This window comes from Haemaphysalis longicornis, unplaced genomic scaffold (assembly GCF_048455015.1).
Source record: "Haemaphysalis longicornis isolate Haplotype H1 unplaced genomic scaffold, Haemaphysalis longicornis Haplotype H1 scaffold_2, whole genome shotgun sequence".
Classification (NCBI taxonomy): Eukaryota; Metazoa; Arthropoda; class Arachnida; order Ixodida; family Ixodidae; genus Haemaphysalis; species Haemaphysalis longicornis.
In genome coordinates this window covers 31,157,278-31,184,012 of record NW_027526295.1, presented here as the reverse complement: position 1 = coordinate 31,184,012, position 26,735 = coordinate 31,157,278, and the positions used below count along the sequence as shown (strand labels likewise).

At 47.4% G+C, this 26,735-nt stretch overlaps 1 protein-coding gene across 1 annotated transcript in view; it reads right to left on the bottom strand.

Annotated features, from left to right (window-relative positions):
• Positions 1-26,735, bottom strand: part of LOC144168815 (uncharacterized) — a 93,000-nt gene that overhangs the window by 24,052 nt on the left and 42,213 nt on the right. The window contains exons 7-8 of the mRNA XM_077697803.1: positions 20,387-20,531; positions 12,568-12,783 (exon numbers count right to left, since the gene is read on the bottom strand). Of these exons, the coding sequence (XP_077553929.1) occupies positions 12,568-12,783; positions 20,387-20,531 (361 nt within the window). The remainder of the gene's footprint in view (positions 1-12,567; positions 12,784-20,386; positions 20,532-26,735) is intronic.

Here is a 26,735-nt window from a genome sequence, read left to right as displayed (position 1 = left end):
CCCCGTGTTTCAATGTTTGTTTCTTTTCGTATATTGTTGCGGAGCAAGGAAAACGCTTATTCACAAGTAGTAAACGAATGTGTCTCTATTGGCAGATAATTAGGAAGGCAAATTCGCACAGGCAGCTAGGTCTTTCAGCTCGTACACACGCTAGTCCACCGAGCGTCTTCTTCTTCCTCGACGGATAGCCAGGCTGCCGCACAACCATGGCACATGCCCACTTTGGGGCATTGCGCCCTTTGCAAGTCGAGTGTCTGGCCAGCTCATTTCTCTAATAAGTTCCACGCAGCATAGCTCCCCCGCAGGATAAGCACCGACTCGGTGCTGTGCGGCTACAATGTGGAAGGTGAATCAGGGGAGTGGTACGGCTTGAGGCGGGCGACGTGGACGATGTCACTCCGAGGTTCAGAGCTGGAAGGGACGACGGGGACGATTTCATACGTAACGTCCGTAACTTGACGAAGTACTTTGTAAGGGCCAGCATAGCGGGAAAGCAGCTTCTCTGAAAGTCCCACACGGCGAGTCGGACACCATAGTAAGACGCGGGACCCTGGTGAAAAGTGCACGACGCGGTGACGTTCATCATATCGGTTCTTCTGGCTGATTTGCGAAACGGCGAGGTGGGAACGTGCAAGCTGACGTGCTTCGTCGGCTCTTGCGATGGCTTCGTGGACATATTCAGTGCACGGGTGGGTGGCGGAAGGCAGAATGGTATCAAGCGGCATGGCCGGTTCCCTCCCGTAGAGAAGGTAAAAGGGTGAGAAGCCTGCAGTGTCGTGACGGGAGGAATTATACGCGAAAGTGACGAAAGGCAGAGCAATGTCCCAGTCGCTGTGGTCACTAGACACGTACATTGCAAGCATGTCCGTAAGGGTTCTATTAAAACGCTCAGTAAGGCCATTCGTTTGTGGGTGATAAGCTGTAGTCACCTTGTGGCGAATCGAACATGAGCGAAGTATGTCCGCAATGACTTGAGACCGAAAATTTCGACCGCGGTCTGTGACAAGCTGCCGAGGGGCGCCGTGGTTCAGTATGACATCATAGAGGAGGAAATCGGCCACGTCAATTGCACAGCTCGTGGGTAGCGCACGGGTGATAGCAAAGCGGGTAGCGTACTCGGTAGCGACAGCAATCCATTTGTTTCCGGAAGTAGACAAGGGGAAGGGCCCGAGCAAATCTAGTCCGATCCGGAAAAATGGTTCAGTGGGAATTTCAAGTGGTTGCAGCTGGCCTGCTGGTAGCTTGGAGGGTAGCTTACGGCGTTGGCAAAGGTCACATTCACGCACGTAACGCTGCACTGAGCGGTAGAGTCCTGGCCAGAAAAAACGATGTCGCACGCGGTCGTAGGTGCGGGTCACGCCGAGATGTCCGGCCATGAGTGCGTCATGAAGCTGGTGCAGCACAGTCCGACGTAGGTGTTCCGGAACGACGAGCAGGTTACCAGGACCATCCGAGCGAAAGTTGCGACGATATAAGACTCCATCGTGTATAACAAAGGAGCGGAGGGCAGGGTCGTCGGAACCAAGGTTAACGCCGTCAATGATAGAGCGCAGAGAAGGGTCACGCCGCTGTTCTTCGCCAATGTTCAGGAAGTCGGAGACCGCTAGGACACAGGCGTCAGTGTCGTCCGCCGAGCATTCCGGAGGGCTGACCGGGTTTCGAGATAAACAGTCGGCGTCCATATGTAGGCGGCCGGACTTGTGAATCACCGAAAAAGAGTATTCTTGAAGGCGCAATGCCCAGCGGCCAAGCCCACCGGTAGGGTCTTTCAAGGAGGAGAGCCAGCACAGTGCGTGATGGTCAGTCACGACTGCGAAGTGCCTACCATACACGTAGGGGCGGAATTTGCCGACAGCCCACACTAGAGCAAGGCATTCGCGCTCCGTTATAGAGTAATTGCGCTCTGATGCCAAAAGGAGGCGGCTGGCGTACGCGACCACTCGATCAACACCGGCTTGCTGTTGGGCCAATACAGCTCCAATGCCGTAGCCACTAGCGTCGGTGCGAATTTCAGTGGGAGCAGAGGGGTCGAAGTGAGCCAAAATCGGCGTTGAGGTCAAGAGTCCAATCAGTGCGGAGAATGCTTGCTTTTGGTCGGAGTCCCAGATAAACGTTGTGTTTTTCTGAATGAGATCGGTAAGAGGGCGGGCGATGGTAGCAAAATGTTTGATGAAGCGGCGGAAGTAGGAGCATAAACCATTAAAGCTACGGACGTCCTTTGGTGAGCGGGGCTCAGGGAAATCGCGAACGGCACTTATTTTACCAGGGTCTGGTCGAACTGCCGTCGAATCAACCACGTGGCCGAGGATAGTGAGCTGATGGCATCCGAAGCGACATTTCTTGGCGTTGAGCTGGAGAGCGGCCTGACGAAAAACTGATAGGATTTTAGAGAGGCGGGAAATGTGGCTGTCAAAGGTGGGCGCAAAAACAATGACGTCGTCCAAATAGCAAAGGCAAATGGACCATTTGAACCCGTGCAAAAGTGAGTCCATCATGCTTTCAAAAGTAGCCGGCGCATTACAGAGGCCAAAAGGCATCACTTTAAACTAATAAAGGCTTTCGGGTGTCACAAAAGCGGTCTTCTCGCGATCTTTTTCGTCCACTGAAATTTGCCAATAGCCTGATCGTAGGTCTATTGATGAAAAATATTTGGCTCCATGGAGACAATCAAGGGCATCGTCAATGCGCGGTAGAGGGTAAACGTCTTTCTTTGTTATCTTGTTTAGGTGTCGGTAATCAACGCAAAACCTCCAGGTGCCATCCTTCTTTTTTACGAGTACTACGGGAGATGCCCACGGGCTGTACGAAGGCTCTATGATGTCTTTGTCGAGCATCCTGTCGACTTCCTGCTGTATCACGAGCCGTTCAGCCTGCGACACACGGTACGGCCGCCTGCGGATTGGGTTTGCATTACCAGTGTTTATCCGGTGCGTGACAGCAGAAGCCTGGCCCAACGGGCGGTCACCCAAATCAAATATGTCTTTATAGGACTCCAAAAGGCGGTAGGGCCCTTCAGCTTCGGCTGCTGGAAGTCCGGAGGCGATCATGTCCACGAGCGCGTCTTCCTGCCTAGGCTCCGCAGGGGTTTCGTTGAAAGGGCTCGATGGTGCGTCCGCCGATAGAGGGGAAACTTGGTCACCGTCCAAAGGGCAAAGGGTTGCAAGCGAAATACCCTGGGCCAGCACTTGCGTTGACAGGCCAAAGTTCACAAAAGGGAGGCTGATCACATTATCAGTAATTGTCACCTCGGTGTGGGGAAGAGTGACGTCGCGCTCGAGTAGCACTGAGCGTATCGGCGAAACGACGTAGTGACCATTAGGCACGGGCGGCCGCGATGACAAGGGCACCAATGTCACGGTTTTTGCCGGCAGACGAACGCTTCTTTCGCAATAAAAGCGCGGCCCTGGTTCGTCGCCTGCTGTTGACAAAAGAGGCAGCTCTAAACGGAGGACACCGGAGGAGCAGTCTATAAGGGCAGCATGTTCTGACAAAAAGTCGAGACCAAGTATAACGTCGTGGGGGCACTTTTCAAGGACAGTGAACTGGACGGGGATTTGGTGGCCGGAAATTTCTACTCGAGCAGTGCACAGCCCAGAGACGACCGGCATGCGTCCGTCGGCAACACGTATGACACTGGTTGGGGCAGGGGTGAGGACTTTTCGAAGTTGGCGGCGGATATTAGAGTTCATTACAGAAATTTGGGCTCCAGTGTCAATAAGGGCACGTACAGGGACGCAATCTACATAAACGTCGAGTAAATTCTTCCCTGCAGGTAACGGCAGTAGAGGATTTTGAGGCCTGGTCGTCAATGCAGCGTCACCTCCAGGCGCTGCATCTCTTAGTTTTCCGGCGAAGTGGCGTAAGGGGTCGGAGAGGACGAGCGGCGAAACGGAGGGGAGCGCGATTGGCGACGCTGCGGGGACGGTGAGCGGTCGATGCGAGAGGGGGAAATTCGGGCGGCATCGTGTGGCTGGCGTCGAGGCGAGAAGGAACGGGGGGCATCGTTGGCGTACTGGAAATCCGGGTAGGGGCGGCGGGTAGGCCGAAGAGGACGGCTTTGGCAGTATCTAGCAACATGGCCAGCCCTATGGCAGTTGAAGCAGATCGGCCTGTCGTCCCGCGGCCTTCATTCGGCTGGATTCCTGTAATTGGAAGTGCGATAAGTATTTCGGCTTGCCGTTCGGAAAGGCGTCTCGTGGCGGCCGGGATGGTCCACAGCGCAGACGGAGCGTATGCCCAGGTTTTCGATCTCCTGACGTACAACGGCTTGTATAAGCGGGATGGACGGGTGGCTGCTCTGAGATGCGTGCTGAAATAGAGAGGCTGGTGCCATTGCCTCGAGCTCGCGTCGTATGACGCGCGTCAGACCCTCAGGAGCATCTCGGCCAACGTCAGACGGGGACTGTCGGCGAGAGGGTACGGGGTCCTCGCACGAAGATGTCGGAGCGGTGTTCGGCAGTCGGGTGAACGGCGCTGTGATGCGGCGGCTTTTGGCCTGCTCAAACTTGTGACATTCTTTGATAATAGCGCTGACGGTGGTGCAGTCTTTGCAGAGCAGCAAGTGAAAAGCGTCATCCGCGATTCCTTTGAGCACATGGACTACTTTGTCGGTCTCTGTCATCTGGGCATCAGCCTTCATGCAGAGGGACAGCACGTCCTGGATATAAGACACGTAGGACTCGGTGGTTGTTTGTGCACGCGTCGCCAGTTCCTTTTTCGCCGCGAGCTGACGTCCTTCTGGTTGCCCAAATAGTTCCTTCAATCGGGACTTGCAATCGTCCCAGCTCGTCAGGTCGTGCTCGGTCGTTTCATACCAGACTTGCGGTGTCCCCCTCAAGTAATATCCTATGTTGGCCAGCATGAGTGTCGGATCCCACCTGTTATGGCCACTGACGCGCTCGTACATCTTGAGCCAATCTTCAACATCGACGCCATCGGTGAGGAACCCGGGCTCGCGAGGGTGGGAGATAATGACGAACGGTGGCGCGGACCCAGAGGCTCCAGAAGCCAACATCGTTCGTTCTGGGATGCGGCGGCCGCTCCGAAGCTCCGTTTTGGGTAGCACCTCCACCACAGATGTTGCGGAGCAAGGAAAACGCTTATTCACAAGTAGTAAACGAGTGTGTCTCTATTGGCAGATAATTAGGAAGGCGAATTCGGACGGGCAGCTAGGTCTTTCAGCTCGTGCACACGCTAGTCCACCGAGCGTCTTCTTCTTCCTCGACGGATATCCAGGCTGCCACACAACCATGGCACATGCCCACTTTGGGGGATTGCGCCCTTTGCAAGTCGAGTGTCTGGCCAACTTATTTCTCTAATAAGTTCCACGCAGCAATATTCTAGGGAGTTCCGCCGCCCATCCGACGTAGATGGTACAGAACCTCCTTCACTCGTATCCATCGTCTCGTGAGAGGCGCTGGAAGCTCGCGCGGATCGCATAGCTGTGGTAGTGGTAGACCTCGCCGCGTGGGGTGAGGCGTCTGAGACTGCCGAACCGGGGGTCAATGCAGCCCGCTTTGGCGGCGGTGAAGCAGCGCTAACTGCTTCCACCGGGGGTGCGGGGGGCCTTGCTTCAGCCTCACTTGGTGTGGCCTTAGCAGGCGCCGGGGACCGCTGTGATACTGCGCCCTATCGCACCACAGTATGGGCGAGTATGCGCTGGTGACAGTCGCCTCCGCGCTTCGCGGAATGTTAGGTTTTTAGTCTCTTTCAGTGTGACGATTTCTTTGTCTTTTTTCCACGCTGGACAACCACGAGAGTACACTGCGTGGTTGCCCTCGCAGTTCACACAAATGTATGTTGTAGCTTGACAGTTTTCATCAGGATGTTCATGGGAGGCACATTTGGCGCACGTGTCTTGGACCCGGCAGCTTAGCGAGCCGTGACCGTATCGTTGGCATTTGTAGCATCGGCGAGAATTTGGAATGTACGGTCTCAGTTTCATTTTTGTTAGCCTATATCAACGGACTCTGGAAGTATGCTGGATGCAAAGGTCAAGACAATGTGCTTAGTCTCTCTTTCTCTGTTTTCTCGTTTCATTTTGATTCTATAGACGTTTTTGACGTTCTGTTCTTTTAAGCCTTCTAGAAGTGCCTCCTCAGACACGTACTTTAGGTCGTCATCGGAGATGACTCCGCGGACTGTGTTGAGTGACCTGTGTTCGCATACAGTTATAGGGATCTCACCAAAGATGTTAGTCCTGGCAGTTTGTCACAGTGGTGTTTTCAGAGCAGTTCGAGTAGGAGGTCTCCATTAGCTAGTTTTTTTTAGTTTTGTAGCCTTCGCCAATGGTGGCAGTTACGGTCTTTGCGACTAGAAATGGTGAGACAAGTCGAGCAGTTTTCTCTTCGTCGTTGCTCTGGACCACGTGGAAGCGTGCGAAGTTGATAACGTTCTTCGTGAAAAACTTAGCAGTTGCGTCGGTGCCCACTCTTTTACGAGAGGGATCAGTTGCGCGAAAAAAGAAGCCATAAAATGAAAATTATATTCGGCCATGGTGCCAGCCGCCCACCATGGAGCCCTACAAGGGGACGGGACAGGAACTCGCGAGCAAGTCCTGCCCACGCCAGCTGTACACCACGACTATAACCTAATATGGCTGAACTCAGGGTCGTCCCCCACACAAGGTTAACCCTAGCAGCCAGGAAAAAAAGGAAACTGAGAAGGAACGAGACGACAGGAAAGTTGTTAGAAAGAAGACAGGAAAGAGAAAGGTGAAGGGTAGGACAGGAAAAGGCGACTGCCGGTTCCCCCCGGGCGGCCCAGACCGGAGGTGCCGTATACAAGAAGCGGAGGCCAAAGTGATGTGTTCCCTTCGCCAAGGGGCCTTAAAGGTACAAGCACTCCGCGTCGGCTCAACCACCAGGACCCCTTTTTCCCCGGTCACGGCGCTGCCACGCACGGCTAAACATGGTTGCTCGGGGTTCGTCGTGTCGCACAGTACAAGCCAACATCTGCTTTAGCAGATGCTTTAGCAGGGATGAAATCACTTTTGTTTGGCGCTCTTTGCCCTTAGTTGGCCTTGCGCCATTAAAATCGGCAGATCATCATCATCATCAAATCTTGAGCGCTGTTGTGTTTGGTAGCTCAATAGTACAGCCTAAACGGGAACAACTTGAGGAGCGTTGCAAGCTGGGTTAATTGGAAAGGCATTCTTGGATAAAACCAGCGCGAACTCAGACAAAGACGAAGGCAGTGCAACACAAGGACAGCCGCACATGCACCCAGGGTAATGTGCCATACGCGTCGTGCTGTGCTACAGCGTATTGCCCTCGTCTATTCCCGCTGCCCCTGAGACCCTAAACGTAACTTGTAGCAGGAGAACGACCCAAGAAAGACGGGCGCCAAGGCTGTCATAAACGGGGAAGGGGGATTTATTAAATCGTATTCCATGGTTGCGATGATAGGCGGATACGGGGCAGGAGATTTTCATTCATGTGTAATCGCAAATTTCATTCATGTGTAATCGCATCTTATCGTTAGGTATCATCGCTGTCACAATTTCAGTACCATTATCCTTCTCGGGTAACCGCACAGCTCATGGCTGGTCATGTCGCCTCCAAACGAAGAGGCCAGACGCATACTACGGCTTCATAAAAAGAGATTATGCTTCTGTTAAGTATTTATCATCACTAGATGTTTTTTCCTGAGGGCTGTGCCAGCTTTTCAATTCTAGAATGACGTTGTGCAAGAGTAATTGGCAGATTATGTGCAGACAGACACTGACGTACTGGCGAGTTCTTTTTGGCATGGTGTTGACATAAGCACCGCCAGCATGCAGACCATGTGCCGAATGAGTCCACTGTCAGCCTGGCAGAAGGCACGAGCTAGACATCTTCCGAAGTTTGGATTGAAACGGCTCGCAGTTGAGCGTCTCCCACGACGCAGAGGGCGTTCAGCCCCAGCGTACACCTCACCTAGTGGTCGGTACGATTATAAGCGGAGCAGGTAGGCTTTACTGCCGCATTCTACACAGAAAACACGGCAACAGCGCTAAATATCTATTCCTGAGAAATAAGTAATGCGTACCCCCGACAACGTCAGATGCTTCACGTGCCGTCGCACGCAGCGAAAACTGGTGTGAACAACTCACCAAAAATTAACCACGACTACATTCTCAAACATATGCTTGTTCCCCATAGTATTAAAGATTTCCCTAAAGAAAGAACAACGTTTCCACTCGCGCGAATGCGACTGCATGAACTCTAAAATTTTGAACATGGCAAAGCGAATATACGTGACTGCTGTAGTTGTTGCCGCCGCCGATGTTGCACAGTATTAACAGCAAAGCTGTTATTTGTCTACGTGTGCACGGGAAGAACTGTGGTAGCATGGTCGCGTAGATGTGAAGAGTGCATAACCTACGAGGAGAGCAAGCGCCACCCTCACATGCAGCATGTTGACAGAATGCTTGAACGAGACTTTATATAGGCAGAACTTCTCTAAACTACCAAATATGGAGGCAGTTTTTATACTTGTCAATATTGATGAGCAAAAAGAAAACATTAAGAATATTTGAGGCAAGACATCTTTACATAAGTCATAATTGCAGAGTTCGTTTAACTCAAAATACACGACTGGTTGGTTTTTGAGCTAGCAAAAAAATACGCTGTGTTTTATGGCACTGTTCCCAGTTTAAATGTAACAAAAGGTACCAGTAAGCGGCGCGAGTACTAACACGTGAAAATTGAATTAACGCTAACTACAATCAATCTACTGCGTTCGAGATGTTCCATGAAGCAGAGCCTTGCGATTAGAAAGCGCCAGGCAGCTTCGCCGGTGGGATCAATGCTCGCGCCGTTAGCCAGTGAACTTGGGCTAACTTTTTTCATTTGGGCATTTATCATGTAAATACTGCTTTAGCGACCAGCTAAACAATGAAAGTGTGTTTTTTGGCCAGTCTGTGCAGTGGAAACACAAACACGTGCTGGACAAATTTCCTTCTTTTACAAGACAAAGAAAGCGACGTGTTTTGGCTTTGTTTGACAGGTAGTCGTAAAAAATAAATACAGATTTCCAGGGGTCCGAAAAACATGTTCAACAGGCCCGTGTACACCGTAGAATATATTCCTCGGCAGCGATGGGGGTGTTACGGCACAACATAGATATCATTTCCTCCCGCACCAGATAGCAAGGCAAACGCTTCTGTGCCTCGGCGCTCTTCTTGAATTTGCTCGAAATAAGAACGCCAGGTTTGAAAATAGGAGCTGGGACATTTATGTGGCTATCTTTGCAGCGAGCAAATTGCAGATATTCTGACGGTGATTTTACTTACGCACTACGAGATTCTTACGCTGACACTGCCTGTTTTCCAGCCGAATAGAAAATCTCTATATCGGGTTGTATTTTTTGCCTAATCTAGATGGTTCGGACCTACCTTGGACGACAGAGAGGCACCACACCATATCCTAAGATTTGGAATCGCAATGCCTTCCGTTGGTTGTGCTTAATTTTGGTTTGTATTGCACCACCCGCAGCGTCATTGACTAAAAAACTGCTGCTATGCTAAAACTGCTATGGTATACTGTAGCAGCAGAATATTTTCTTTCGTGGCGTGCCTACGGCACCGAGCTGTCAGTGTTCATTTGCCTATTTCACAGGCCGTTTTTGGTTGTCCTTAGCATATAACTTATTCAGGCACGCTGAACAATGCATAAATTTAAGTAGCAGCCACAGGCTGAACACAAGACATTGTACCGTACAAGCCGTTATTTTATGACAGACAGCCAATCTTAGAGGAGGAGAAAAGCGAACGGAAAGGCTGGTACGTTATCCAGGCTTAGAGCCTGGATTGCTACTCGGCACTGGGAAAGGGGTGCTCAGGCGATGAAAGAGAGGGCAGGCGAAAAAGAGGGGATAGGAGCTGGGCCGCGCACACACTTTAATCCCTTTGTGGGCACTATAGTAGTTCATCTAAGCCTGTATCCTTTATGAAATGCAGAAGGACTTTAGTTGCCTTCTGCAAAGTCGACTGTAGGGGTTGATGTCCTAGAATAGCCTCAAGTGTGAACGGCTGATTGCACAATCGGTAGCACTCGGCGGCCAATAAGCGTCTTTTTGATGAATACTTGGACAGCGACAAAGCAGACGCTCGGTTGTCTCTTCAAACATTGCAAAATATATCAAAATTAAGTCATTCCAGCACTCTTTTTCGCCCAATGTGACCACACAATATGGGAAGGGTGATCACATTCAGTAACCTCATACCTAACTTCCTATACAATCATTGTTGTGCGGACCATTCCCGCCTTATTTATTTATTTATTTGTATTTGTAATATACTGCCAGCCACCTGTTGGCAGCCAAGGCAGGAGTGGTTACATATTGATACATTCAGCACTGTGGTGCAGCGGAGAACTAAACGGTGGTGCAGTGGAGAACCATATAATTATGATTAAAATATCCCTTTTTTTCCTCACATCTAAGAAAGCTCAAGCCAAAGTGCCTCGGACTCTGGCTCAAAAAGTGGAACCACGCTTTACAATACTGAGCTACACAAGCGCCCGCGCTTTGCAGTACTAAACGTAAGTATTCGATAGTCTAAAACATTTTTATAATGTCTAGGATAGTGGTGGGCTCAGTCAGTGCACCGTCTGTCATATGTGTTAGTGTTTTGTATTTCCAGTAGTATTACTGAAATTTGAAGGTTCCCAAACACTTCTTTCCTTGTATAATTGCAGCGCTTGTTTTGCTGCTTAGCTGTTTGCTCCGCGTCTTTAAGAGATCGCAGCATGGCTTGCTCGCTTTTTGAGTCGTTCGGTTCTCATAATACAGGAATAGTCATTCCATAGCGCGAGGCGTTGATATGTGCCCGTTTGTTCGTGTTCGAGGCGGTAACCATTGCATAGCATAAGGCATTTATTTGTAGGTGTGTTTGTTTTCTTTGCCTGCTTTCTTGCCCTTATTTAGCTCAGTACATTAACACGAACAGTTGCCGTTTCAAATTTCTCTATTATAGTGAACGCCTTAAATGCCCCATTGTCCGAAATAATCCCACGTCTGACGCGCTGTAGGCGACAGAAAAACACCATTTTTACGAATGTAACATGGCTCGCACATGCTGTAACCACCGCCTTTTCGGTGGGGCTGCTCTGAGATTCTTCTCACATTTTGATGTACCAGGGGCAGATAAGTTGACACTCTTCCACTTTGCACGCGAGCACCAACATGGAAGCTGCAGTGACTTCAGTGCGATCTATGAGCCTCCCTATAGAAAGAAACACGGCGCTAATAAACAAAGCACTAGGCGGCTTCGGCGAGATATCAAGCACGTGCTCCGCTTTCCTGACACAGCGGCGCAACTCGCCGAGCAAAACTGGAAGGTCACACTCAGTGATGTTCAATTTCACATTATTGCTTTCTCGCTCACAAATCGTGAGCGCTTAATGTCCTCGAATTTATCGCTCCTCTTGTGTTAGTTAGTCGTAAAGAGAAGGCCGCGTATTGCCCAGTCTTTGGATCGCCAGGAACGTCGGGAATTCCCACGGGTGCATTATGTAAAGGCGTGCCGGGCTCCGACTGTCCATCACAAATGTGTACGACGACCGCTCGATTGTACACCACCTTCCGAGATTGAACGCCGTCGAGGTACGGCTAGTCGCCGCGCTTTTCGATGAGAGTTTGCAGCTTTGTTCAAAATTCTGCGTCAGATCGGCTTCGCTAGTCGCTCAACTTCGCATACTGGATTAAGGCTATTGATTTGTATGCCCTTTTTAGACGTATACAGCAGGGTTTCCCTAGAGTGGGTAAGCTGTAAGTATACCTGGGATAAAGAAAAACAGATCTAGCGTGATATACGTAGGAAGAGGCAAGTCCAAAAGGGCCTAGAACAGGGCCAGTTGGGATACAGTCATAAATATACATCAGCGCAGACACGACGGAAGGAACGAAAATGTCTTCTATTCGTCCCGGCATGTCTGTGCTGTTCCATCATTATCAGTAGAGGCTAGTGTCAACATTCGATTCTTCTCTTAAACTTAAGATAAAAATTTAAAGGCCTTTACAACTTGAAGGTGGAAGACAAGCGAAGCTATTTTGGTGGCTACCTATACTTAGTTATGCATGATATTTACTATACAAATGGTAAATTTCTATAATGGCGGAATAAAGACACATGCAGATAACCGCCTTAGGACTACATCTAAATTTTCCCACATAACTGTTTTCCGCACAGTTTCAATAAAACAAGTGGCAGCCAATTTCTGTAACCATGATTTAACGATAATACTGCCACTTTCTGAAATAATGATAGATGGCCGTGTGTTGGCAACAGACGGGAGTGCTTTAATATCTACAACTTCACTGTAAATTAATCACCACACCTGAATAAAACGGCTTAATGATACATCTCTATTCGTCTTCCGCGCCAAGTTCAGTATACTTTTTTACGATATCTAGTGTCGAAAGTAACACAAAATTATAAACTAGCTCTGGAGCGACTGCGTCCTATCTTTTTAGCGGCGCGTTCCGATAGACGCAGGCAAGTTTGGCCAGAACTTAGCCCGAGACAGCTTCGCTATAAAAACAGGCTGCCCATCCAATCGCCTACCGGAAGTGCTTTCCCGTTACCTTTTTGGGCTGGCTGAGAGAAGACCTGAGGGGAACGGTGTGCACGGTCCTCCTCCTTTGTGGCGGACCCGGCGCTCTGATTGGTGCAGCGGCAGCGTTGTAGGATTGTTTGGCCTTTTGGAGCCACTGGACGCGGGCCCGCTCCCACTCCTGGATACACGACTGCACCTTGTCCTTGTGGTAGCGCTGATTCTGGCACCAGGTCATGTACGTGGACTGCGTCGCACACGCAGTGGAAACAATATGAGTACTCCTTTGGGGACTGAAATGGACACACAAGGTTGCGAACGAAACATAATCGGCAGGCTTTTTTATGGGATATTTCCGCAGTGCATGAAATGCGATCGAGGGCTACGTTTTAATTTCTCTGCAGATCTTACTAGTGCAGCCAAAATAAACGGAGATTTTATTTCGGTATGTGTTTCTGAGCTGCATCGTGCCAACACGAGCAACAGAAAGTGGTTTCATTTGACACAAAGGGAGGAAGTGGGAAAGCAGAAACTCAGCAACCTATGTAGAATACTGAGCCGCTAGGATCGACACTAGACACTAGACACTAAGAACTAGACACTAGATAAACCTAGATAGACCTAGCCGACGCCGAACGGCATCCAAGCAGGCCATATAAGACCAATCTAATGCAGCGAAGAGATTCAAGAAAGAAAACTTCCCCATCCCTTCCTAAAGAAAGTTGAGAGAAGCACGAAAGCTTTTCAACATTAGGACTGCGTCAAAAATGCGTCAAACGCTTCAGTAGAAGTGAGTCAAACCTTCGCCGAATGTGCGGCCAATCGGTCGTCAAACCTCCAAAGAGCCAAATCGCAAACGAAGAACGAACCCATGGCAGAATATTTCGCGCACTACGTAAACGCATCTACTGACAGTCTAAATGTGTACAAAATACCTGGTTTATGACATGAAGGTATATTATTGTACTCTTTCGTCATAATTGATCAGTGCATTGTCTTATCTAAAACCGTTCCTTGTTCGCGATAATGCTCAAGCAAGCGTTTTGACATAATGGAATCCTGGTTTCGTGCACATGCCGTGTATCCAGAGATCTTATCAGAGCTTTTCGGTAGGCCGACCTCTATATGGGGTAATGCATTACTTTTTTGACAGGACGCCATCGGTCCAACTGAGAAAGTTTTCGATTTAAAAAACAATAACCTATTTTGACTTCCATAGTACCCTCAGTGGCCGCCCTACCTCACCGCTTGACGGGAAGCTTTTATCTCTCTCAATGGAGCGGAAACAAATCGAGACTTTTCCTGGGCGCCACGTTCTCCCACGCGTGCTTTACGTGTTAACCGTGTCCAAGAAAACTGTCGACACGCTTATGAAACAGCTCGTCAAATAAATCTTTAATGTTCGATAAAAACTCACGTTGAAGTTTTTAGAGAAAGTAGAGTGCGTTTTATAATCAGTGAAGCTAAACCTGAGTGCTAAGAACGCGCTGTTATTTAGAACTGAATTCTTTCCTCGCGAGCCGTTCGCTCCATCATGAAAAATACAGTGTGCCGCTGAAAGCATAAACTTTGGGCACGATAAAATGAACGATATCACTCTTGCCTGCTACATCAAACCATACTGCCTGTGTAAGGGCTAGGTTCTTCTGAGTGGCTCGCAGCCACGTGATCTGTATCTCCACCAAAGCTGATCTCCACCAGATGATCCGGTTCTGCCTGAAATTCCTACGTTACCGCTCATTCACACCCCCTAAAATGATCTGTAAAGCCCTGTAGGACATTGAATGATGACGTCACTACCCTCACACCGATTGCACAATTCTCAGTAGACAGCAGACTTGCACGAGCTGTGATACAGCTTCAACGTGAACCCAGCCCACACTTCCTTTCCACCAACATACTCCTGTACACACAGCCAGACCTTTTGTCTTGAAGCCACCAGAGGACCTCACTCCCTCTATCTCACCTGCTTCTCTCCAAGCGAACCCAGAGACTTCCCTCGCAATAACAGTGTTCCTCCTTCCCACTCGAAGCAGGAGTCCTGGCTCACGCCGCTTTTGGAACCAGTATGGAGGCGCATCACCGCCACCGCGATCTCCAATAAGTTAGCGCCACTTCAGAACGAGCACTAACAGACCATCCAGACAAGTTTACTTAATTCGAGAGATTAGGTAGCTAATACCTCGCTGCAGTTTTGTTACACGAGAAACGTTGACAGCATCATCCATCAATCAGTGTTTAAATAAGTGAATTTTAAGTTGCTGCTGAATCTGAAACTCTAGGAGCCGGTCAGCGGGGCGGGTGGCGCCGCCACTCAAGTCCCGCTCGCCATGGGTTGGTGCACTGGCGTGCGCAGCTTTTCGTGGATTTTTGTCGAGTAGGACCTCTCCAACCTCCACATTTCCCCAGAGCTTGCGAGAGAGCCTTGGCTGGCTCCTGGCCTTGAAGATCAGCTGGGATGGATCGAAACGGATTTCAACGCGGCCCGAGTTAAGGCACCCTTGAATGAGGGCGCTCCTCTTAAGCTTTTCCTCGGTTTAATTAAAGTTTAGTCTCGCTCTCTCTTTCCCTTTGGTGGTACTAATATTTAGATGTAGCTGCACCCGAGTGTGGCTGGCGAAACAATGTTTTGGCAAGCGTATTCTGATGACTCAAATAATACGTTTCTAATCCGATTTATTTCAACCAGTTCCCCTAACAATAATTTCCGCATCATCATGAAGAGTGGGATACGTGGATACGGTTGGTTTGAATAGCGACGTAGCGCACAAGGTTGGTTATTGTGCGGACGTTTGCTGCACCGGTGGTTTTGTACCGTCTGTTTCCTAGGAGAGGCGTCACGACAGCCTGAGAGTAGAAGCCTTACTTTACATCTCTGAAAGTGCTTTTATCGGTAATAGGACAAATTCAACATCCAAAGCTACAACTCCAGCAGTTTCCTCTGTGTGTACAAGAAAAGTCCGGAACACATAAACAGCCAACGGCGCTGCAAAGTGCCGCAGCGTTGCTTTAACTAACATCAACCCTTGTTGTCATTTTTTATGCTGACAACTTCGCTTAAACTTTTATGTCATGACAGCAGTTTCACGTTAGCGGTTTGAGCGTAAACGACAGCTTTTTCGTTTATTGAAGCGTAGGTGGCAGAAACCTGTAGGATAATGCGGTCGCACTTTGGCTGTGAAACTGGAGGCAGCTCTTGGCAAGCTAGTGAACAACTTCCATGCACAATTCTTCGAGGAACCAGTGGAAAAGTGGGCACCCCGCTTTTCTCCTAGAATTGAGGCATGAAAACTCTAGCTTTCAAAGTAAAGCAACTTTTTTGTTACTGTATGCCGGGGTTTATTTTTGCAACACATTCTGGTTTCTGTTCTGAACACCCTTTTACGGTCGTGAACTTAGCCATGTTTCTACCGTAGGTAGTGACGTTATGTAGTGTCGTCCCTTCAGTGCAGTATTTCACATTTTTGAAGGCACCCTCAAACGTGATTTGAGATAGTGTACGACGCCGTTTCTTCGTTATCAAAGGCGAATGCTAGCGCCGCAGCATGCTCTATTATTTATTCCGAGGGATTGCCCTACGGCAAAAGAATAACTTTATGCTCGACATGAGCCGTCGACCCCGTTTTGCAGAGACATTCAGCGGCCGCAATTTTCCTCCGTGCAGCCAACTCCGTGCAGGGAAGAAATTCCAACTTCGGTTTGGGGATAGCAACGGGTATACGAAGGAACTAATCCGAACTTCCAGCTTCCTATTGTTGCTTGGCACATTGAGCGTTGTGTGTGGTACGTGTAGGTGTCTCGTGAAGGCTACCCCTTTATTAACATTCCTTGATCTGAAAAACTCCTTGCGATAATTTAGGCTTTGAAATCTGCATCGCAGCACAACGGCTCAACCATCAACAACTATCAACCATCAACGGGTCAACAAAACCAAGCTCAAGTACGGCTCGATGGCCACCAGCGGCTGCGGCGCTCCGCTCCTCTGCCGTTTTCTGACAAACGTTTTGCCACCGGCGTTGCGCTCCCGCTGAAGTGACGGCGATGCAGTGCAACGGGCGCCTGCTCCGTGTGAAGCGACTAGTTGGACTCGCCTAAAGAATGCATCGCTAGCGCCTCACTCAACATAATGGCCTTGGAACAGGTGCATTTCCTGTTTCCGCTGTACACTGCCATGGTGCACAGGGAAGTCCGCATCTACCACCACACAAAATCATGTAGGCCCAGTATTGTTGGTCGTTGCGAAATGGTACAACACGTTAGCTGAACGGGTCCAACGTACTGAGAAGTCCAAACGCCTCGGCGTGGTGCCACCGCTCGCATAATTATATCGCTTGCATAATTCTATGTTTTTGTTTTCCTACATAGGCCCAGTGTGGCGTGCCCATTGCGATTGGTAGACCAGACGAGGGCTGTAAAATCATTCACAAATTTGAAAGCCACTCCACCCTGTGAAGGTGGGTGACAGGGAGGCTTTTTTGCACACGTCATAGAGGTGACCCAGAATTAGGCAAAAGATGTGAGCAAATTTATTTCTTTCGAGCATAGACACTGCTCACTACAAGAAAGTGTATTGCGTCTCGGACATGATACACACATGCAACCGTAACCATAAAGGTTGTGGCTGGACACGGTTAAGCCAATGTGCCTATTCGCTAATGATTATGTCATCATCATCATCATCACCAGTCTATCTACGCCCACTGCAGGGCAAAAGCCTCTCCCAATCTCCAATTACCTCGGTCCTGTGCCAACTGTGACCAATGTATCCCCGCAAACTTCTTGATCTCATCTGCCCATCTAACTTTCTGCCGCCCCCTGCAACGCTTGCCTTCTCTAGGGATCCACTCTGTTCCCTTAAAGGGACACTGAAGTGAATTTGTCAAGCTCCCGTTTTTGCTTGCACTGTGTAGACTGGCTCAAATTAACACACTATTCATCGTTTATCCGGTTGACAAATCGGTAATTATTTTACAAAGCGCGAAAGAAGAAAAACTACTATGCGCGGTTTGCGGCGGCCGCACCAACTAAAGGCTGTGACGTCAGGAGGGGGGGCACCGTGATTGGACGATGCCCAAGGTTAGCAATCAAAAGTTTCGGTTTCGGTTTCGGTTCTGTAAAACAATATGCTTGACATCTGATGGCGTTGTTGGATGGGCATTCTCGATTTCTCAATTATCGCCGTACCGCGCTTCTGCCATGTTGTCGGCTGTCAAATGTCTAAGATAAACCTCCCAGGGCGGCTTGGAATCGTAGAAATCACTAGACGAGGCCTACGCAGTGGATTGAACGCCCTCCGCGTCACCGCAGACTCTCAAATGCCATGCGCTTTTCCCGCATATTCGGAGCTTGCCTCACTCATGTCTGTTCGTAAAAAGCTAGTTCGCACCAGGCCAAGGGTGTGCTGATTCAGGCCTGGGCCCACTGCCCGCAAGCAGTCGGTGCTTGTGGCAACAGCACGCCAACCAGAACTCGCTAGCGCGTCATTGTCAGTATGCGCGCGTTCTGCGATCTCGCTCGTGGAGCAGTGAACGTTACGGCCCAAAAATGGTGAACTCAGTTCAGAAAACATCGGCCGCATACGAAAAAATCAACTTACAAAAAAAAAATTCATGTACCCGCGGGGATTCGAACTTGCGACTTTCAAAACAAATTCCAGCGCCTCAAACCGCTAGGCCACGAGCCGGCGCCGCCCGGCTTGGATATAGAAGGTTTATAATGTATGACCAGTTTACACTTTTATTTATTTTAAGCATTTTAAGTACTTTATGTGACTATTTGTTGTATATCACTCCTGCAGTAAGTGTCCCCCAAACTTCCACAATATCTCACGTCTAGCAATTGCATTTCTTTGACGGAAAATCGTTCGCAGATGTGCGGTCGTGCTGCTGACCGCTGTGCTTGTTTACCCAGCGCAAAAAAGTGCTTCCTGCTCCCTAGTTTTGCGCTGTACGGTAAAAGTTTCAGGTGATTTTATTTTCTTAGTACCTATATTGACTTCGCTGACTCTTCTCCCGCCTTCAATTGGCCTTAGATTTTCCTACTAGCGTAAAGTCAGCGAAGCGTCGCATGTGCACTTGTGCAGCGCTTGTGTGGAGCGACCCGGACTCTGAGTTTGACACAGTGTACAAACTAACAAAGTAAGGAAAGGCACATTCTTTCATTCACAAAGGTGTTGTGGCTTAGTTTCAATTGAGCGAGCGAATAGCGACGACCCGTCGGCGGCCGGCGGACGAAACGCTGGGCTGACTGACTCGATCGGTAGGTCGGCTGGTCGGCGAACCGTGCAGTAGCGCAGCCATTTTCCAGCTCATCTCCTGCTGACGTCACACGAAAACGCCACAGAAAATGGGCGAGCGTAAAGAGAGGAGGACAGCATTTTCGAATTGATTTTTCTACTAAATAAATTCGCGTAAACGCGGCCAGAGTGGTCGAAACAATGCCAATGGACTCCGAACTACAATTTGCGCTAGTAATCCCGCAATGTTTACAAATCACTTCAGTGTCCCTTTAATGGCCAGCGGTTATCTTCCCTTCGCCTTACATGCCCTGCCCACGTCCATTTCTTCTTCTTAATTTCTACTAATATGTCTTTAACACCAGTTTGCTCCCTGACCCACTCCGCTCTCTTCTTGTCCCTTAATGTTACACCTATCATTTTCCGCTCCATTGCCCGCTGAGTCGTTCTCAATTTAAGTTGAACCCTCTTAGTGAGCCTCCAAGTTTCTGCCCCGTAGGTGAGTACCGGTAAGATGCAGCTGTCATACACTTTCTTCAGCGACAATGGTAGGCTGCTATTCATTATCTGAGAATGTCTGCCATATGCACCCCACCCCATTCTGATCCTTCTAATTATCTCTGCCTCATCGTTGGGATCTGGGGTCACAACTTCGCCTAAGTAGATATATTCGTTTACCACTTCCACTTTTTCGCCACCTATCTCAAACCGCTGTGCTGTCCCGCTTATGTAATGATTATGTAATTTATCATCAAATATCCACTCATAATCGTACAGCTGCCCTCCAAAAGATATGGGTAACGTGCTTGATTGTGTAAACAATGGCGAAATTCAAATAACTATCTCCAGGTGTAAGTATATGCGCATGTCCCGGAATATTGCCGCATGTCCAAATTATTTAGCTAACAGCCACTCTCGATTCCGTCCGTTCCTATAATTACCTTGTTGTCCATGTCACTAACAAGCTAACTTGAGAACATCATGCTAACTCTGTCGTGTGTGAACAAACCAAGTTTCAGGATTCATGCGAAGAAACTTTAACACAGCCCCTGTGAAACAAAAAAACTGCACTTTACACTACTTTCGTTCGATCACACTTCGAATACGCGTCATCTATATGGGACACCGGCAAGACCACCTTACTTAACAAACTTGAGAGAATTTGCGGACAGGTAACGTTCTTGATCTCCATTTGCTGGCAAATAAACAGCAAGAGCGCGCACTTCCGAGCAGCTAACGCTCTTGAGTGCTACGTTGCCCGCGCTTTCACGGAAATGAAAAGAAAACGTTGATTTTATGCCGCCTAGCAAACGTTCATAGAAATGGCAACTACTTAAGGACAAACTTTTTATTGCCTTTTTTGCATAGGGAGAAAACAGGACTGGGCCTCGAGTTTCATGGCCTCTTCCGGGCTGTACCCTACGGTTCACGTCCTGTGGAACTCCCTGGCCGTTCATCAAAAATCAAGCCGGGCGCCCACGAAAAAAGCGACCATAGCTGCAAATCCCTACCTCTCCATGCTGAAACGTGCAAGTCCTGGAGCGTGCAGTGTTGTGCTTCATAGCCAGGCCAGCAAGATTCTTTTTTGTGTGTGGTTTTATACTGAAGGACTCACGATATCGAGTATGGAGCGCTTCTTGAAATGCCTTCGCAGCCAGTCCATTATTAACGCTCGCCGGTTGCCGAGGTTGCTTGGGTACTGCTCCAAAACATGCTGTACCACTGCGTAGTCGTCGGCGCTCCAGTCGGCTGGCTCCTCTCTGCGAGTAAAGCAATGCGTGCTCTGTAGGCGTGTCCTGTGGTGTGCGGCCTCGCAGCGACCACTTTGATTCGGGTAGTTTAGGCCGCGCTGCACGTTCATGTTGCATGACATGAACCCAAATAAATGTATTTTTTGGAATATAAAAAGTGGTGTTTGGCTGCTACATTCAACTAGAAACAAAAGCCACGTTCTCAGTCTAGCACGTACGTCCACGTTGCCGGGCAGCTTTGTTCATACCCTGTTATAAAGCGCGAAACACATGCACGACTACAGCATGAGATTAGCATGCGAGTGATCGTCACGATGGTCGGCACGACTAGTAGTACGCCTGAATTTCAGACACATGCTCCAAAGTGCACGTGCTATACGCCGTCGGCGTCACTCCGCCCACTGTTTTCGCTCGATGGTTGCCTTATTGTTTAGGCGCACTCCCGCCTACTTAAATTGGTTCAAGAGATACCCTAGCAGGAACATAAAACGTTTATCAACTTGGAGTAAAAATTAATTGTGCTATTACGTTATGCATCGCATTTTTCTTTATTTACAAGGTCTTTATTTACTGTACAAGTCCTTTATTTACTGAATATTCAATGCTTCGAGCTGACTAAATTTATTACATGAAGGTTCTGCACACCATAGTAAAATGCCAAAGCATTTTACTATGATAATCTATTCTCTGATATCTCTAAGGAGAAACCTGACCGGGTGTGGAAAGCGATTAACCAGGCATTGAACCGCGCCGACGCAAAAGGGATCCCACTTGAAATGACAGTAGAAAACAAAAATATTTCAGGGATTCAATTAGCCGAATACTTCAATGCTCATTTCACAAATATGGTGCAACCGATGGGTAATTCGATTCATACACCAATTAACTATCATGCCAACACAATATTTCTCCAACCAACGGATGAAGCTGAAGTTTACCGCACATTCATTTGTTTAAAAAATAGTCGGGCAAGTGACGTCCATGGCATTGCAGCAAAGCCGGTAAAATATGTACTTGACGTTATCGCCCCTTTCCTTGTGTATATTTTCAACCTGGTGCTTGAGTGTGGTTGTTTCCCATCTTCCATGAAGTTGGCAAAGGTTACCCTTATATTTAAAGGTGGGGAAAAGAATAACCCTAATAACTATAGGCCTATCTCCGTCCTTCCAGTATTTTCTAAAGGACTAGAAAAAATCATTTTTTTTCGTGTGAACTCTTTCTTTTCGAAGCACAATTTACTGGTCGACCAGCAACATGGTTTTCGACAGGGAAAATCTACAGAGACTGCACTTTTAACGCAGAAAGAACTCATAATCAGGAACATAGAAGAAAATAAAATAACGCTTGGAATATTCATCGACTATAGCAAGGCATTTGACTACTTAGATCATAATATATTGTTAAGCAAATTGAGTGATTATGGCATACGAGGGGTCGCTCATACGCTGCTTTTATCCTACCTCTCTGATAGGAAACAGCGAGTCACTATTGACAATTGTGTTTCCGAGTACAAATCTGTTTTACACGGTGTTCCTCAGGGTAGTGTGTTGGGGCCTCTCCTCTTTAACGTATATGTAAATGACATTGTTAAAATTAGTAGTGATGCCTCATTCGTACTTTATGCGGATGATACCAGCTTATTCGTTTCTGGTAGTAGTTCAGAAGAAGTGTTTACGAAAGTTCAAGTGGAACTTCAAAAGCTTTACACTTGGTCAAAATCAAACGGACTAAAAATTAATTCCAGTAAGACGAAAGCAATCTTATTTAAGGCAAAGAACAAAGAAGCTCACATTAATGCGCAATTAATGCTAGGGGGCATGCCAATTAACATTGTAAACAAGCATAACATTTTAGGCGTGACTTTCTCTGCTGATATGACATGGACGTGTCATGTCGAGTCATTAACCAAATCATTATCATCAGTGGCAGGTGCGCTATAACGATGTCGACATTTCCTTCCTGTAAGGGTGAAGTTGCAGATCTATCATGCCTTGTTTTCTTCGCGCATTAACTACTGTGCGCTTGTCTGGGGCACAACAACAATTAAAAATATTAACACAGTTTTGATGGTCCAGAAAAGAGCGCTGCGGTATATTGAGAATGTGTCATACACGCACTCAACACAGCTATTATTCCCTCGCAACAAGATAATAAGCGCAAAACACATTTATGACTATCGCCTACTCTTTTCATTTTTCTTCTCAAATGAAAAGTTTAAAACATTTCTTAAGGCATTCTCAGATTTGAAAATTTGTAAAAGTGATTATCGCACACGTGGCAGCGATAGGTGGCTGGTACCACGCCGGCGCACGGGCTACATGCTGCAGTCCCTTAAACATAACGGGCCTTTTCTGCTTAACAGATATGAGAATGAACTGAACTCTGATGCGTGTACGCGCAAAGCACTGCGTGAATATATTGTAAAGATGAGCTAGAGCATGGTTATTTTTTTTACAGTTATCATTACGTCATGATTACCGGTTTTACTGGCTTTGTGCACGTGTTTATTTCGTTATGCCTGCATTTCCTTGTGTGTGCATTATCTATGAACCAGCAATCTATTTAAAATGTAACTTTATATTCCTTGTATAAACATAGTGTAGCGACTGTTTCTATTTATTGCTCATTTGTTCTTTTTTTTTTCTTCTTTTGTAATCTTCGGAATAGCGTGCAGTGGTATGGGCACGTCGTGTAGTATTTCTGCGTTTTTGTGGATCAGATAAAGGTCACCATGTAGTGATATTTTTATTTTTACTTTTTTTTACGTGGTTCTGAAGGCATATGTTTGCTTCATGGAGCATTTTGATATCTTACAAGCATCCATATATTTATATTATCCTTTTTCACGTGATGCTGTCATGTATGCGGGCCCTCAGGCACCTTCAAGCGGTAGCTAGCCGCTTTTCGCCTGAGGGACCCCCAACACTGTTGTTGGAAATAAACTGAGTTGATTTGATTTTAATGAGCGATAAAAAAATAGTACTGTAACGATGAAACTTCATGCGTTCGGATTACTCCGTTTATGTGTACACTGTGATCCTTCTGAGAATTTTAGACATGCTTTCTAAAAGCATAGGAAATGCAGTAATCACTTTTTTGTGCTATTTCTCTATTACGATTGCGCTATTATGCTTAAATTTGAGAACAGACGTGTCATTATGTACGCTGTAAATCGGGTGGCTGAAGCACCTGTCAGGCCACGTCCGCCTTCAGTCTCAGCCTCCCCTTGGTTTTGCCAAGAAATAAAAAACAAATACTCAAATTCAAATTTAATATGTCCAGCAAATTCGTGTGGGCCCGTTTAGCACCGACGAGCCCGCACGTCCATGCTGTTGATACCGCTGGCAACATGTGTCTACCACGTGTCTCCATTGTCGACGGAGAGCGCGCGGGTCGGCGGAGACCGCGCGTGCACGCACCGCACTCCTCCCTTCAAAATACTCGGAATAGCCACCAGCGCCTCCTGGAGGCTTTCAAAGAAACTTTCACAATGACGTCGTCTTTATGACGACACCTTCGGGATCTCATTGGCTGCGGCCGCGCGATGACCGCACCCAGCGTATGATTGAATCTGGCTCGCCAGTCGCACATCGTGAGCCTCCTCTGACGAGCCTACGACGTAAAACCGGTAAAACCGGTCCTAACGTTCAGTCGCAACGGTCAGTCCCATGTCACTCCGGTGCCCTAGTCCTGCACGTGTCTCGCGCTTAACAGTAGGGTGAACAGGAACGGACGAAAAGTGGACAGGACGCACCCTACTTTATGTCACATGCACTCCGTTCTCTGTTCCCGCTGGTGTTGTAAAGTAGTACCTTAATGGTGCATGCCCACAAAGGAAACATTACAACTTCAGCTCGGAAAATACATACTTTCTTTAGCTTCTCTATTTCTAGGAAAGAACTGCACGTATATATGCTGCCGTGGGAAGCTAAGCTTCCGTGTGTATTCTGCATAAAAAAGCCCCCTTTGACACTTGTGCTGATGGAAATTTTCTTTTTCTTAGTTAAGTTGGAACGGTACTTCAATTATCCCAAGTATCAACTGCTCGGGAAGCAATGATGACAATAAATTACATTATTGATCTTTTTGCAAAAAACAAGCTTTTTATACCCCTTTCTCGTTTTGGTGCGATGAAATAGGCGGTTTTTACAAAAAAAAAGAAAAATTCATAATATTCCAATTTCGCACAGCACATCCGCACTTTCGCAATGTTACTGTGGTAACTCGATGTTAACATACAATAGTACGGCAAAACAAGGCATGAGACACCATTACAAACCCGCACTCATTTTTTTGCTGTGGTTTGGTGGGCAGCCGCTAAATGCATGAACAAGTTTCGGTGGCGACATAAGAATGGGCGGTAAAGCGCGTAGTGAGACGCAGCTTCTTGGTTTTGTGTCTCTCATATCCAGATGAATTGTTTGAAGTTTGGGGTAAAATTACTAACATCTTTATTGCCGTGTGTATTACATCCTTGAGCAGCCTCTGCCACACAAAATGGGCTGCATGTCATTTCTGAGAAAGGAAACATTGTCATTTGAGAATATTTTACAACAAATATTTACCTTTCCCTCCAGACATATTTCTTCCCAGAAATGCCCCTGATCCTTAAGGAGCCTGTTCGCTTCGAAGGATTGCAAGACCTACATGATTTAAACTGTTCCTTAACTGGTTTCTTTAAAAAATTACAAGGGAATTACCAAGTGCTGACCTGTCGCATCCTGCACAAAACTGCATTGGGTGACATTGACGTCATTCAGGCTATCATTCTTACTGCTCGATTCTTTAACTGTCCTCATACCCGTACAACTCACAATGTACGTACGTGCATACTCATTATGTACATACCCAGTAAAACAACTACCCGCGTTCCAGAGAGCTAACGATGCTGCTATAATGACATACCTTGCGCACGAGTACTCTGAATTTTAGTTTGTGTCTCCTTTGACGATGTTTGCTTGAAATACGTGTAATGTTGCGCATTGTACGAAAACATTTGTTTTCCCTGTGCGCAAAACAAAAAAGAAGTGCAACCGTTGGATTACGTGTGAAATAATCTATGTTGACCGTAAACCTAAACGCCTTAAAAAATCCAGTAAACACCTAACTGCTCCAGGCTGCTGTTCCCAAATAAACGCGCCGACTAAATCGCTCAACAATAAAGTTTATACCTCGAGTAACATTTCTCAAATATACGCTACATTCGGTCATGACATCACTGTATAAATTTTGGCAATATAACAATCCATTGAAGAATTCAATGGTTTCATCAGATGGTCTAGAGGACAAAGGTAGGGCAGCCTATTTCAGTGCTTATTTTCACTCAGTCTTCACTATCGATAACGCTGCCATCAAAGTATGCATTTTAAGGTACAGTATGTGAGGCTACCATACGCCTCTACCGTGTGAGCAGCGGTAGCACTTTCTCTCTTCCTGAGCGTCAGCGAAAGGAGAAGCTGCAGTCCGGATGGTATTCCAAATGGTTTTCTATAACGGTACGCCGAATCAGTTAGTGGATACTTGTGTCTGATACATTCCAAATCAATCAAGGATTCTTGCCTTCCATGTGACTGGAAAACAGCTAAAGTAACTGCAATACACAAATCTGGTGATAAATCGTTTTTGGCTAAATATTGCCCTATTCACTGCAATACACAAATCGAGCGATAAATCGTTTTTGGCCAAAAATCGCTCTATTTCGATGTGTACATGTTCATTACTAAGAAAGCTTCAAAATAAATTCCTCGTACTGTTTCAACAATGTTGCTATTCAAAATGTAAACCACCAGAAAATATCTATGCCTCTTTCTCTGTGTATCGTCATCGGAGGTCCCGCGTACGGGTTCGGCCTTGGGACCTCCGTCTGTATTACAACCCATATGTAAGTATGTATACATCCCTGAATAAAAATTGAAAATTGAATTAAAAATTGAATGCCTAACGATACCTTCCGATCTTGGATGGTCTGATCATATCCCTCACGTCGCAAAGAAAGCATTAAACAACTTATTTTTATCAAGAGGGCACTTTATGTTTCAACCCACGGAACCAAGCCTCTGGTATACGATACATTCATACAGCCTCTCTGGGAATACGTAACTGTGGTCTGGTTCCCTCACACCGCGTCTAGCATTACAACTCTGGAGGGACTTCAGCGCAAAGCAGTGTGCTTTATCTACAACAGATACGGACGCACTGACTCGCGAATTGAAC